The following is a 15,365-nucleotide window of genomic DNA, read 5'->3' on the forward strand; positions in this document are numbered from 1 at the left end:
CGCTGTGCATTGGCTTCAGTTTTCGGGCTGCTGAATACGGCTCTGGGGAATAACAGCTGTGAAATGTTCTGTTATAAACTTATTTGCATCAAAGTTAGTGTTTTCCTGTAGTTTCGAGCATAATTTACCTGGCTTGTCTGTAGCTGCAGGCGCACTGCCATTAATATCCAGGTTAGTTGGTCGACTCTGTGTGTTTGCCTAACGGGAAACGATCTGCAAAAAAGGAACCCAAGGGAACGGAGAAAAAAAGTCTAACGTTTTCCTAACCATGATCACTCTAGTAAGCCAGATTTATCCAGTTTTATGGTCCTCGCCCCGTGTTTGCAAAATATGCGGTTGTTAGGACTGTACTAGCCATTAACGGTGTGGCGCCCTAGGCGAGCATCATCGCTAGCGCCCCCCAGTCCGAGGCAAAGTGAAACTGGCTGGCAAGACGGCGCCCCGTCATAAGTCGGCACCTTAAGCGGGCACCTGTGTCGACAATTGAATTGACTGGCCCTGGTTAGAGATCATAAAGGCCATACTATGAGAAAGGTTCATGCAAACGGAAACTAAGCATTGTGAAAATTCATGGCCGTTTTACATAACAGTATCCTGTGATGTTACAGTCATATAACGAGATATAGGGACATAATTAAAAATCTGTGTGCTGAAAGAACCTTCTCATTAATTCTGGAATATAGCAGAAGTTGAAGGGTGTTGTTTGTAAATTGGCTATATCCCAGGAGATATTTAGGTCCAACTTGCCGTCTTACTGCATACAAGCGACCAGATGATCTCTGATTCATGCACACATCTTGTAGTTGATATAATATCAGTCCTGCAGACATGATGTGAGAAGTATGATTTTTTTATTTTATTTTTATAATTGCATAGTTGCTAATGTATCTAATTGCGCTCTTAACATCTTAATATGCATGTACCTGCAATATCTCGATATTTAAAATCAGGACATATTTAGAATATTTAAAATTAGGAAAGCATCCATTATGTTTAAGAGTTTTAGTCTTGCATTAATTCAGAAGTAGTTGTCTGGATTGTGCATTGAAAGAGAAGGGTTTACTGTAATATTACTTTGTGCCTCGTGCATAGGGGCATAGTTTACCGGCAGTAGTTGGTTAATAACATGAAAGCCAACATATGGTGAATACACGTGATTGGTGTATGAGCTGCAATTTTATGTGTACCCACACTTGTCTGATAATTTTTTAAAAACAAACATTGCAAGTCAGGAAATATCAGAATAATTATTCACTTTGTGGGAGGGTAATGTTTGTTTAAACTGACTGACTGGTCACCTTTATTTTAACAGAATCCAAAAGGCTTTCATGAAGAAAGATTATTATTTTTGTGATTTGCAATGGTTTGCCTTGTTTTTTTTTGTTATTATTTTGGCACTTAGAAAGTTAGCATGGGGTTAGGATTAGAGCTTTTTTTGTGTGATGATTTATTCTCTGGCAAGAATGGGCACTAAAGCTTGAGTCTACACTACATTGGATTTTAATGTGGGTGAAAAGGTCTTGAAATTTCCTGGTCATTTCCTGAACGTGAAATGGTCAATTTGCATGGCAGAAGCAGCTCAACATAAGAAAATGACACAGAAAAGAAATAAAATAATGTCAACATTTCATTGTCCTACTAGTTCAATTGTTGATTTAGTGAGCATTTAATTAACCTACTGTCATCACACTGCATCGGACAATAATAACTAATTATTACTGTTGCAGTTTTACACGTATGGTATATAAAATTCCAGATATTATTGTGGTGTTTGTAGATTAACAAAGAATGTGATGAGTCTGATTTTGAGCAAATGTTTTGATTTGCATTTCTAGGGTGTGGATTGTATTTCTCGGGTGTTCTGGGGTAAACTTGAATGTCAGAAACCTGAATAGGAGGACAGGTTGTTCCCTGAATGGGATAGGGACATTACACCTGTGCACTGATGTCAGACTAGCAAACAAGGCAGGGAATGTGGACTGGCACACCTTGCAGGAGAGACACAGTGGCTGATGGGAAGGCAGAGAGTCTTATGGAAGCTGGACATGCAAAAAAAAAAAGAACCTATTGTCTGCTTGTTTTTCAGCAGGTAAATTTAGCAAGAGAACTATATTATGGTATATTGCTGCAGTGTACTGTGGAGAATGACGATTCCAAAACAGCTGTGAAGAATTTTTAAATTGAAAGCGGAAATATTAGTCTGTCTGCTTATTTGTGATTGTTTTTTTTTGTATTTAATTTGTTCAAAATATTTGTCTCCACTATCCAGTTGATTGCATCTGTATAACAGTCTTTTCCAGCCAGCTACTTTGGCTGGAATGAGATGCTTGAAACCCGGATCCTACTCCCACGAAGTGTGTTGTTTCTAACATGATGTAATGCCAGTGGAAATCATGCAGCACTGAGTGTGTTGTGTCAGGAATTTCCAGTTTTGGCAAACCGAAAAAGAATGTTCTTTTTAAAAAAAAGAGGAAAGCCAAACATTGTTTTCTGCCATGTTCACATCAGTTCAACAGAGGTTCTGCTTGCAACTTTAGCAGGGGCTCATTGACTGTTACTGTTATATTAGATATGTTACTGGAATTATATTTTAAACAGCCTAACAGACAGAGCACTAATGGGTTGCGACCTTTTTTCTTAAATAAAAACTACATTACCACCCATACTCTAACAATACTGGAATGAGCCTCGTTTCACAGAATTGCCTTCATGTCCGTGCCTGTGTACTGATTTTACTTGCTGCTGAAGGTGAGACACTTCGTAGAGTGTGTGTTTGTGTGTGTGTTTGCATAGATCACATTTTTTTGTACTATTTACCAACTACCCTGTTAAGTTTTTGTTTATACCTGTCAGTGAGTTTTGACTTATGTGATCAATTTTCTTGTTTCTGATGTTTCCTTCTTCGTAGATCTATGCTGCTGTGATTTCTGAGATTGCTCCCCTTGACACATTAAACAATTTTGCAGTTATTGTGGTTGATGCACTGACAATTGGGGAGTGTCTTTGGGACTTTAACTCATATACCTAAGAGTCAGACCTCATTTACAGCTAACAAATATTGCAAATTGGCATTTAATTAACCTAATGTGAATCACCTATGACTCTAACAATACTGGAATGAGCCTCGTTTCACAAAATTGCCTTCATGTCCGTGCCTGTGTACTGATTTTACTTGCTGCTGAAGGTGAGACACTTCGTAGAGAGAGAGAGAGAGAGAGTGTGTGTGTGTGTGTGTGTGTGTGTGTGTGTGTTTGCATAGATCACATTTGGGGACCAAAATGTCCCCAAAGTTTGGTAAAACCTGAAACTTCCTTACTTTTGGGGACACTTCTTCAGGTCCCCATTTGGATAACCTCATTTTTATAAAAATCTGTGAATGCAATCAAAAAAGTGCCAAAAATCTTGTATTTTAGTTGGTTGCTTATGGTTAAGGTTAGAGCTGGGTAGGGGTTAAGGGTGTCGTGATTGGGATTATGGTTTTTCCCATAGAAATGAATGGACGGTCCCCATTTAGATAGGAAGACCAACTGTGTGTGTGTGTGTGAGACAGAGAGAGAGGGAGAGAGCATCAAAGCTTGACATTGGTCTTGCTTCTGCTGCCTTTGCTGATCTGGGTCAGACTCAGTGGGACAGAGCTGTCTGTTCCCTGATGCCATCAACTCAGGCAGCCATTCAAGTGCCTGAAGTCTGCAAGACCTGTTAATTGTTAAGCTTGATTTATGGCAGTGACCCACAGACAGTCCCCGTATTTGCTAGGTGCTGGGAGAGAGCAAAACTGTGGACTGTCTGACAGGGAGCTCAGAGGGAGGAAAAACATGGGCCGACTGTGGGTCCCCGAGGACCGGGTTTGGAAACACTGATTTATGCTTCTATGTAGAAGCTATGCTGTAGGTGGTCCTGTAGCCCTGTAGCCTTACATACACCTCCCCAGAAATGTAACTGCAGGTGTCAGACTATGCCGTGGGGTACATGACTACATCTCTGCGATTCTACACAGGAGTGTAAATCAGCCTTTACATTGACAGAAATATAGTTAATCGCTTTCCACATTGTTTTTGAGTAAATATTAGGTCTAATATTAAATACAATGGGTCATATCACACCACAGTTGATTATGAATTTAATGGTTTAAAGAGCCTGCCAAGCACGTCATTAGCAACTTGCTGCATACAGGAAACTGAACACAGCACAACTGATGTGAGATTTAATCCGTTTCACCTGGAATGCCATGGAGGCTAAAGCGCATCTGTTTAGCACATTTATTCTTATCAAGATGATTGATCAGACTGCAGAATTTTTAAATATTGCCGTCACTTCATGTCCTTGGCGCTGCTTAGCTAACCCAGTAATGCTGGTTCCCAGGGCTGGCCGGCATTCAGTACCAATCTGACAAAATTCCGTCACTCTGCTCTCGCTAGACTCCTTTCTGCAAAAGTGATGCATTTGAGTTAAGTTAGTCGTGTATCTTCACTGGCAGGGCAAAGAGCAGGGAGCACATCTCACTCGTTTTGGGTATGATGGTTATGCTTTTGATCATCCACAACTGTGACTTGTTAGGCTAAATATTAAATGATTAAAGTGCTGTTCATTTTGAACAATATTTAAAGTGCAGCGTTTGCTTATTCAGTAAATCAGAGACAACTCTCCCACTATTATTAATGATATGGGCAAAATGGTGTTTCTCCCAAATGAAAGACGGGATATGAAAGTCATCTGTTGCGTTTTAGGTGTCGGTGTAATACCAGACTGGGTTAGAACTGAATAAGCGCCGTCAGAGAGGTAAAATATGTAGTGTTAGCATAGTAAAATAAAGGATTTAGAAATAAATTACTGTGCAAAAGTTAGCAGAAAATATGGTGGAATAATATCAGATCCATTTACACAAATGGACAAATGAAGTGATATAAGCTTTAAGTGAAATCTGGTCTGAAGAACACATACAAGACCAGGATAGCACAACAAGAAATAAAGTATTTTAATATACCATGACAGCCCGGTATTGTAAAATATTCAAATATTGCAATGTGATTTTGCTGTAATAAATATTGGGGTATTTATGAAACAAAAAAGGAGCGGCATGGTGGTGCAGTGGTTAGCACTGTTACCTCACATGTGCCTGGGTCACATGTGTGCGGAGTTTGCATGTTCTCCCCATGTCGTCGTGGGGTTTCCTTCAGGTACTCCGGTTTCCCCCCACAGTCCAAAAACACACTGAGGCTAATTGGAGTTGCTAAAATTGCCCATAGGTGTGCCTGTGTGAGTGAATGGTGTGTGAGTGTGCCCTGCGATGGGCTGGCTGCCCATCCTGGGCTGTTCCCTGCCTTGTGCCCTTTGCTTCTGGGATAGGCCCCGGACCCCCCACGACCCAGTAGGATAAATGGTTTGGACAATGGATGGATGGATGAAACAAAAAGGGAGTTCAACATAAATTTCTCACGAACCCGTCTAGGAATGGTTTAAACTGCAAAGGTAAAAAGGATTATGATTGTCTTGGAGAACGCATGCAGCGCTCATGCAAAAGCAGCAGAGGTAAAACTTTAAACTGATTTTTAAACCTATACTAGATAACTGTGAAAAGGAAAAATCATTAAAATTGTTTTTTTCCTATGAAAGAGTAAAAATGGTTTAGCGAGATTTAAACTCCCTGTGCTATGATATCTGTACCAAATTGAAGGTAAGAAAAAGCCTGATCTTAATCTAACTGACTAGCAATGTAAGAATTGGATGCGCATAACATGCATTGGTGTAAATATGGCACGTTGTCCAGTCCCATAGTATACTATAGCCATTTTTCGAATTCAGTATGATGTCATTCGGTGCTGGTACCAGTTTTTACCAGTGTAAAACCAACACCTTGAAGTACTGTACTTTTGCTACCTTCTTGAAGTACCAAAAGTACAGTACCTGGTGCAGTGGGAAAGCACTCTGTAGTTGAGCGGTGAGTTGGACAGCCTTACAGCGCTTTACATTTTGTACGTGCTGTACGACCTCTGCTATGCTCCAAGCAGCTTCTTCGGGCGGCGGTGGGGGAATGTGGAGCATGTGCAGAGCACCTAGGCCAGTTTGAGTCCGATTAAATGTATACATGCAGGAGTAAATCGATTCCCAGTTGCATTATCCGGGTGTCTTAGTCCGACTTTGAGAGATTCTATTTAGTACGATTTTACTCGAACTAACATGTTTATATGCTCTTTAAAGGTCCAATAACTCAGTTTTCTTAGCTTGCATGTAAACATGCTGACTGAGACATTTACAGCTTCACACAAGAAAACTGCTTACATTGTTACGTAATAACATAAAGCCACAGTGGGGAAGCTGCCAATTACGCATCTGGCAGAGCAGTTGGTATTTCACATGACACTGCTTTTGCCAACAGGTGTTGATGTGCTTTCTAACAGCATATGGTGATGCAATCAGAATTGCAGTTACTTTATGCCTTGCCGGCCCACATGCTGTCAGTGGATCTACAAAATGAAGAGATGCAAATGGTACAGATGAAATGCTAATCATGGCCTGTCCAGCATCAGTTAGCAAATAAAGTAGAGCTGTCACGATTACGCGATTAAACTGGATTACTTAATAATTAAAGCATTGATTAAAGTTTTTATTCTCGATTGCTTTGCAATATGGTGGAAGGAATGTAGCGCATCGCTAATGAGCGTCCAAATAAAGAGTGAAGGCATCAGTTTTGTGGAAACACTTTATGTTAAAAGTAAATGAAAATGAAGTTGTCTGTCAGTGTTGCACAATAGGACTTAAATTATCACCACAGCACCACTGCTATGCAAATACATCTTAAAAGAAGACATTCAGGTTCAACGGACTCACCCAATAATGTGAGGGTTAGCTACGTCTGTCTTCAGCATCACACGGTTTCATATAAATCATTTAATTTAAATTCTCTGTCAGAATAAGCGTTACCAAAACAAAGGTTATACAGCCCTGTCACATAGCCAAATCATCTTCCATTATATGGTACATAAGCATATAATATTTTTCGTGAGTGTATTGTGTGTTTTTCAGAATCAGTCCGAATCAGAATTACTTTATTAATCTTAAATTCTCTTACATTACAAATCAACAACAAACTCCTGATGAAATAAAAGAATTTGGAAAGTTATGTACAGATGATATGAGCGTAGATTTGCATTTGCATATGTTAAACATAATTTGCATAGTACCTGGGTTATTACAACAAATGTATACATTAAGGTTTTCAACTATTTTGAGTAGGGCTGAACGATATTAAAGTTCACGTTACGATATCTAAAGTTTAGGTGATACTTCAGAGATGAAAATGAACTATATAACCAAACAGAACTTATCTACCAACAAAATCTGTCAAATAACTTGGTAGTTTTGTCATCAGTTGTGGCAACAGACACAAAGCGGTGGCAACAAATTACTTCAAATTATTTTTTTCCCATAACAAACCAGTTTCATCGCAATTAAAAACCTGGTTTGCACAAAGTTGGAGACGAGATACCATTTTTTTTTTTTCCCCAAATTTCCCCACATATTCATCGGCAGCCTTAATATCGGCCCTTGCTGCCTCACCATACCTACTAACACAGTGAATGCCACTTCTGGTTCTAAAACCCTGAAACCAGGCCCTACTGACCCTAAACTCTCGATCAGCGCTGCCCTCAGGATAATTATATGCGATATCACTGTAAATTGACCGAGCCTTCTCGTATATTATTGCTTCGGATACGTTATCACCAGCGATTTCCCTTTCAGTCACCCATATTAATAAAAGCCTTTCCACTTCATCCACTGCAGGTAATCATTTTTCAGACATAGTAGAGATACTTTTGAAAGACTGTAGTTTTTTTATTTCCTCTTTTTTCTAAAGGATGGTACATATGGTCGACGAACTCATGTTGTACTCCAAACAAAGGCTAGAGTCAGACACACCTCTTTCGCGGTTTTTTCAATTACTTCGTTCTTAATTTCAATGGGAATCACTCTCTGAGCCCTCTTAGGCTTTGTTGAATCGGTTATGTTTCTGCGAGGCATTGTTAATTATTAGTTTAATAGCCTTTAAAGGACAAAAAGCACAAAAAATAGTTCACATGGTCTCAAAGAGATTCTAACAACACAAGATGCTGTGAGGGACTGACCGCCGCTGATCCACGTGGGCAAGTTTCCCTTGTTCCCCATCGTTTATGCATGTAGAGATAACGAGGCGGGCAGTACTGCTTGTGGCTCCAAACACTGCATGTGGGTACAGCGAGATTTTATTAAATAAAAATGCTCGTGACTCAAGTTACTCGTGGCCTCAGACACTCGTGGGTACAGGAACCGCTGTATTAGATAATGTTGAAAACAGGAACCATCGTAAAATCACAAACCTTTCTAAATTTAGTTTCCCATGACTGATCAAAAATGTTTTTGCACAACATGTTGAGGGTTTGAAGTGAACACAGCCGTCTGTCTCCGCAAAGCGACAGTTGCATGTGCATGAAATGCAATGTCAATAATAGTATTGCATGTTGTGCAAGCCTAGCACTAAGGGCGGTACGGTGTCGCAGTGGGTAGCACTTTTGTAAAATTGCAATTTCTTTTCATTTTATGGGTGTAATCTCTATTTTTTTAACATACAGAGAAACCTACATGTAATTCTTTAGCTAATGTTTTAGTCATAAGCGATTTACTCTTTCTACTAATTATTAGAAGTAGGTATGTTACCAAAGCTTTTCCCCAGTTAAGTGGCCTTGCTTACGGGAGCTCAGCAGAACCATCCAGGGACTTGGTGTGTGTGTGTGTGTGTGTGTGTGTGTGTGTGTGTGTGTGTGTGTGTGTGTGTGTGTGTGTGTGTGTGTGTGTGTGTGTGTGTGTGTGTGTGTGTGTGTGTGTGTGTGTGTGTGTGTGTGTGTGTCAGGTGGGTTCATTCAAATCTGAAACATGCAGGGTTAACATATTTAGAAACTGGGAAAAATAACCATATAACAATGTACTCAAAACCATTGCTGTAGTATAAATCAAGCATTACTATTTATGAGGGGGTAAAAACCTGTTTAACTTGTTGCTGCTCTCCCGTTGAATTAAAAACATGTTTATTGCTGTCAATTTTTTTAATTTAATAAGATATTCCTTTCTTTCTTTTGAATGATTTATTGGATACTGGGTCATAGATGTGTTAAAGAACCTAGAATAGTTGGTGATGCAAAAATGGTAAAAACAGTGTGGCATCCATGTAATCTGCTGTTTGCAGTGAGTGTACTGCCTTGAGCATCGTATTTATGGACATTACTGTTCTGTGTGTTTTTGAATGACTTTGTTTTAACATTGATGTCACCTCTCTGTTTTTTTTTTTCTTTTTCAAATGCAGACCTTTCACTGGTCCGCTTTATCAGCACGGAGCTGACCCGGGGGTACTTCCTGGAACACAATGAGGCGAAGTACACCGAACGGAGGGAGAGAGTGTACACGTGCCTGCGGATCCCTCGGGAGCTGGAGAAGGTAGGCCTCCCCACCCGAGCATCATTTAAAAATTTGCCGTTGTGGAGATTCAGCTTGGGATTTAGCTACAGCGCAGAGCCAAATGTGAACACGGTGCAGTCTTGAGACCCACAGATCAGGGAGGTGCATTTGATTATTATGAGTAAATGAGGAACTCTTTGCACTCATGGTTTCCTCATGGACTTCCTGTCAGAATGATCTGGGAGGGCTGTAGCTCCGTGTGCCCATTAAATAGGACAAGTCTTGGAATAGGAAATAGGTCTCTCTGGCTGGCGGGTTGAGCCAAGACCTCAGATTGGCTGGCTGTGCCTGATACTGGGTTGCCCTATGGATGTGTGTGTGAGTACAAGGCGAACACACAGTAGCATAAACAGACAAGGACAGGTTTAGGTTACTCTGTGAGCCTGCCCAGTCTCCTACACACTCAGCAGCCACGTCTGTAACCACTGTCGAATTATCGATTCTCGCATAAAACATTAATTTCTCTGTCACACCACATTCACCCGCGTTTCTTTTTGTCCCATGTTTATTGGCCGTAGTCTGTTGGTCATCAGTAAAATACTCCATGTAGATGCATATAAACACCACAAGATGGAGACAAAACTACTATTGTTTAGAGAAAGTATCCCGTTGTCTTACTTTGTTTCTCTTCCTGGTAAGCTGGACAACTGTTGGCTAAAGGATTCTGTGAGAATCAGGATTTTTTTTTTCCACCTATTAATTCCAAGTTTACTGGCAAAACCTGGCATTGGTGCTATTCCTTTCGGAGAAATGGGATTCAGCTGCCAAGTCTGTCATGAGATTGGAATGATTATGTCTACTTACTAGAGATTTATGTCAGTAACTCTCGAAAAATAATAAGACTTGTGGTAAAATTAACTGAGAGTGATTATGCCATGAGACAGTTTGAGGACAAAACCTGCGCTTGATCTACAGTGCAATTAATGCGGAATATAATTATAGGGTATTATTTTGTATTTGCTTTGCAGGCCTTTGTCTGTAAGGTACAGGATCAGGTCACGGAAGTAGAGTTTAAGTTGAACATCTTGGGCATTGATGCCGTTTCGCCACTGGGTGGGACTGAGTACATGCCAATTTAAAACTGGCCAGCACTAAGGCAGCAAGCTGTTTGGGGGTGTCCATTAGCCATTTTCATATGTATATGTTGGCTGGCTCCTTTTGGCTCTTGCTTTTGGTTTGCCTCAGTTTTAAGATGTGCTACTGTGTTTATTTAACATGTCTTTTAAAGCAGTGGTTCTCAAGCTTCTTTTGTACTGCGACCGTTTTTTTTTTTCATTCCATTCCAGCTCAGTTGCGACCCTATATGAAGTATAGGTCTAAATTAACGCCATGATCAAGCACGCAGTGCCTATTGCACAAATCTGATTGGATCTGCCAGTGAATGTCAAATTAAGCATTAGTGGTTTGGCTTTGTGGATTGGTTGAGTGTTCGCTAGTTTTTCGCTAAGCATTCACAGACCCAAGACCCGTTTATATAGGCTAATTCTAGGATTGTGGTTGGGGAATCGGATCGTAGGTCAGCATGGGAGCTTGCTGGTTTTAAAGTTCTTACATTTCCGACTGTTCCTCACGACCCTTTCAGAACTTGCCACGACCTAAATTTGGGTCGTGACCCCATGGGCTGAGAATCGCTGTTCTAAGGTAAATAAAATGGATATGAATGAGCTGCTGTATAAAACGAGAGTGTGCAGTATGATTGACTTATAGGATATAGTTAGATTCCATTTTAACACGTCTTCCGTGAAAGTTTGTGTTTTGAATGGATACAATTTAGTTTTGAAGTTTCAGCATTGATTTTTTTCATGCGTAGTTGCTTTATTATATCATCATTACATATATGATTTATTCCCTAATATTGATGTATTTTAATATAAAATTGATTTTATCAATGAAGACTGATCACCGTGAATAATGCTGTTTTAGTAGATTGCTTGATATCTTCTGGTTGTTTGATTATAAATCTTGTGTAGAAGTGTCACATTGCGTAGACTAAAGTGGAGGTTAGAAAGCTGATGTTTCACTTGTTTAAGGGGAAGTAGCAGCATGTTATGTGAAGGAGAGAAACACGCTTTCCTTTTGAACAAAGATGAAACCACTTTCATGTGCACTTCACCACTATCCTTGAAGGCTTCGAAATACGGCCCCATTTCCAAAAAAAAGTTGGCACCAAATTCACATTGGGAATATATTAGTAAAACAATAAAACAATTAAAAAATTCTCAGTTTCAACATTTGATGTGTTGTTTTTGTTCCACTTTAAGAATATATATGGGTTTGTTCGATTTGCAAATCATTGCATTGTTTTTATCTGCATTTTACACAGCGTCCCAACTTTTTTTGGAAACGGGGGTGTGTGTCTTTATGGTTTTGATTCAAGACTGCAGATGTATAAAATGTTTAATTGGTGTTTAATACAGACTGTCCCTGGCTTATGACTGAGTTCTGGTCTGACAGACGGGTCGCACATCATAACAAGATAATCGCACTTCTGGGTGTGAGAATGACGCTGGGTAGGGTAGCTCTGCCAGGTGTACGGCTGTCCGAAATGTATTTTTATATACGTTTACTTAATTTCTAATTATTATTTTTTCTTTTGTTTTAAACTTGGCCCGTATGTGAGAGTCGTAAGTCGCATCGGATGTAAGTTGGGGACAATCTGTTTTAAAAAGCTATTTATTGTCACTGGACACCATGGTGACTTAATGTTCGGTTTTGCCGTGGGCCTCATGCTGTCTCCTCTCTGACTCCCCAGCTGATGTTCTTCGGCTTCTTCCTGTGCCTGGATGCCTTCCTCTATGTGTTCACCCTGCTCCCGCTGCGGGTCTTACTGGCACTCATCAGGTTCCTCACACTGCCATGCTGTGGACTGAGGTGAGCATGCCCTACCCTACCCTTCCCTAACCCTAACCCTAACCCTGCCCTGCCCTGCCCTACTCTTCCCTAACCCTGCCCTGCCCTACCATACCCTACGCTGCCCTGCCCTGCCCTGCCCTAACCCTACCCTGTCCAGTCATAACCCTAACTGTACCCTACCCTACCCTACCCTACCCTGCTGACCCTTACCCTGCCATACTGAACCCTACCCTACCCTGCCCTGTCCTACCCTAACCCTACCCTACTGAACCCAACCCTACCCTACCCTACCCTTCCCTGCCCTGCCCTACCCTACACTACCCTACTGACCCCTACCCTGCCATATTGAACCCTACCCTACCCTGCCCTGCCCTACCTTACCCTAACCCTACCCTACTGAACCCTACCCTACCCTAACCCTTCCCTGCCCTAACCCTACCCTGTCCTGTCCTGTTATAACCCTAACTCTACCCTACCCTACCCTGCTGACCCCTACCCTGCCATACTGAACCCTACCCTACCCTAACCCTTCCCTGCCCTAACCCTACCCTGTCCTGTCCTGTTATAACCCTAACTCTACCCTACCCTACCCTGCTGACCCCTACCCTGCCATACTGAACCCCTACCCTACCCTAACCCTTCCCTGCCCTACCTTACCCTAACCCTACCCTACTGAACCCTACCATACCCTACCCTACTAAACTCTACCCTACCGTACCCTGTCCTAACTCTACCTTGCCCTACTGAACTCTACCCTACCCTACCCTGTCCTAACTCTACCCTGCCCTGCCCTATCCTACACCCACCCTACCCTACCCTTACACTTTCCTGTCCCTCACCCTAGTTAGACTTTTAGCTCCTGTAACGTTCCTGTTCCCCTTCACTTGGCCAAGTAGCTGTAACCAGATACTGTAAAGCTCTAAATTCACATCCTAATACTTTGCGATACAAAGACACCCAGGCTTCCGCGTGAGTGTGTGTGCACATGTGTGCGTTTTAGATAAGCAAGAGAGACAGAATCAATACCCATTTAGTCCTCTGTTGGTAGAAGCCTTTTTTTTTTTTTAATTTATCATGGATTCAAGGGAAGTTCTTTTTTATCTTCTCAGTGACCCTGAAAGGTGAATGTACCTTTTCATTGTACTGTATTCCTGCTCTCTCCACCTTTAGGGCAAATATATGCCCATTCTGCAAAAAGAGGAGGTATGCACTGAGTAGGTGGGCGTTCCCCATGCCTGTGTCCTGCCGTGGCTTCCCCCCCCCCCATCGACCCTGTCCGTGCAGTGTGACCTTTTGGCTTCACCCTGCATCTGCGCTTCCATCTCAAGTGGCCCCGGGGTGGTTGTGTGCGCCAAGCTCTACCCTGACTTCCCTCCTGTGCAGCACCATTAACTCTCCAACTGTAACACCCCCCTGCTCTGTACCCTATGCCAACCACTATATTGACCTTACTAATCATGTCTAGGCACCTTTAAGCTTTCTGGAACTCAAACATAGCCATCGGTCCTGGGTTTTCTGTCCAGTTCGGCCCCTCCTGCCACCATCCCTGCGTGCTCCAAGGTCAGGAGGTTGACTGTGAGTCAGCAGAAGCCGCGATGCTTCCCCCTGTCCCCAGCTGCCCTGTTAACTCCTGCTTCTCGTTAAGATGCACAGTGAGCTCTCAATTCCCCAGAATAATCAGAATAATTTCCATCGATTGCCTAAAATCTATAGTTATACTCGATACTAACTATGGTTATGAATATTTGCGACTCTGCCATGCTGCGTTCATGCGTTTTGAGTCTTCTGAGTTGAATGCGCAAATTGGACAGGACCCGTGCAGATAGCTATTAACGCAACTCTTCAGCGCCCTTTTTCTGGAAGACCTGGTATTGTCATAAAACAGCCACATAAACTACCAGTCTGCAGAGCTTAGGTACAGCCGTGATTTAACACACCTGATACAGATAATCAGGCTCTTCAGTGGCATCTCAGTATTAGAGCCAGCTATGTAGAAGCTAAGAATTAGTAAACGAATGCAGAATTTTACAGAGTGATGGCAACTGATGAATTGGGAATGATACTTAAAACCAGTGCAGCTGTTGTTTATATTTTTGTCCTAGACTAGATGCAGTATTCCTAAATGTCCACCAGAGGCCGCTGTGCTTGCATTAATCAGTTATTTGGTACTTCATTCGGTATCTTTTCCTTTTGTGCAAGAATCAAACACTGTAAATAGAAGGAATGAAAAATTATAGAAATATGCTGTATAATCTACTGCATTTGATAAAGAGGAGCAGAAGAGGTGTGGAAATGATAAATAATTTCTCTGTAGTATATTAGCCATGACATGCATTTGTCATGCGTGGTCTTGTGCTTAGTCCTAGATTTAAAGATGACATGATTTCAGGTTAGAAGCCGTGCATCTTGCAGGCAAGCTGTGTTGTGTGGACGTCATCTCCTGTAAATTGTGCTTCTTTGCATAAACTGTCTTCCCGGAATTGCAGCAACATTTAGACAGTGAGATAGGTTCCAGGTGAATGGACCTCAGCTGGCAGACGCTTATGACGGCAGTCCTTGTCCCAGTGACTGACCTAGACACTCAGTTGAAGTAATATTTTTTCCTATTTTGTTTAAATTTCTATCAGTTTCCTGTTTCATGTGGCTTTAAGGTGAATCATCAGGTACACTGTCACATCAGAACCCTAAATGCAAGCTCTGGCTACTGGTGGAAGCACTTCTTCCTCCGTCTGCCAATAGATGGCACTAAAAACGCACCACAAAGTCTAAGAACCATAGCTTTTTATGTCTGCTGTTAACAAAGTGGGCCTGTTATGGGAATTTAAATCCTGAATTAAAATGTTTTGATTTGTACACTGGAATTCAAGCATCGCTCACATCTCAATTCACATGGTTAACTTAGAAAGTAACTGTCAAACCATGGTACCAGAAAGTTATTGTCTGAAATGGTATAGTTCTTTCTGCGAGAAGCACTGTAATTTCAGAATGGTCTTTCCTCATTCGTCTTGCGTTATTAGTGTCGCTTT

At 41.5% G+C, this 15,365-nt stretch overlaps 1 protein-coding gene across 2 annotated transcripts in view; it reads left to right on the plus strand.

Annotated features, from left to right (window-relative positions):
- LOC125720728 (transmembrane anterior posterior transformation protein 1 homolog) overlaps nucleotides 1-15,365 on the plus strand; it is a 31,410-nt gene that overhangs the window by 678 nt on the left and 15,367 nt on the right. Inside the window, exons 2-4 of one of the 2 annotated variants that reach the window (XM_048996525.1) lie at nucleotides 9,335-9,465; nucleotides 12,239-12,357; nucleotides 13,510-13,542. In XM_048996525.1, the coding sequence (XP_048852482.1) occupies nucleotides 9,335-9,465; nucleotides 12,239-12,357; nucleotides 13,510-13,542 (283 nt within the window). The remainder of the gene's footprint in view (nucleotides 1-9,334; nucleotides 9,466-12,238; nucleotides 12,358-13,509; nucleotides 13,543-15,365) is intronic. The other variant, XM_048996526.1, reaches the window with a different exon arrangement.

The sequence above is a fragment of the Brienomyrus brachyistius genome, chromosome 25 (genome assembly GCF_023856365.1).
Source record: "Brienomyrus brachyistius isolate T26 chromosome 25, BBRACH_0.4, whole genome shotgun sequence".
Classification (NCBI taxonomy): Eukaryota; Metazoa; Chordata; class Actinopteri; order Osteoglossiformes; family Mormyridae; genus Brienomyrus; species Brienomyrus brachyistius.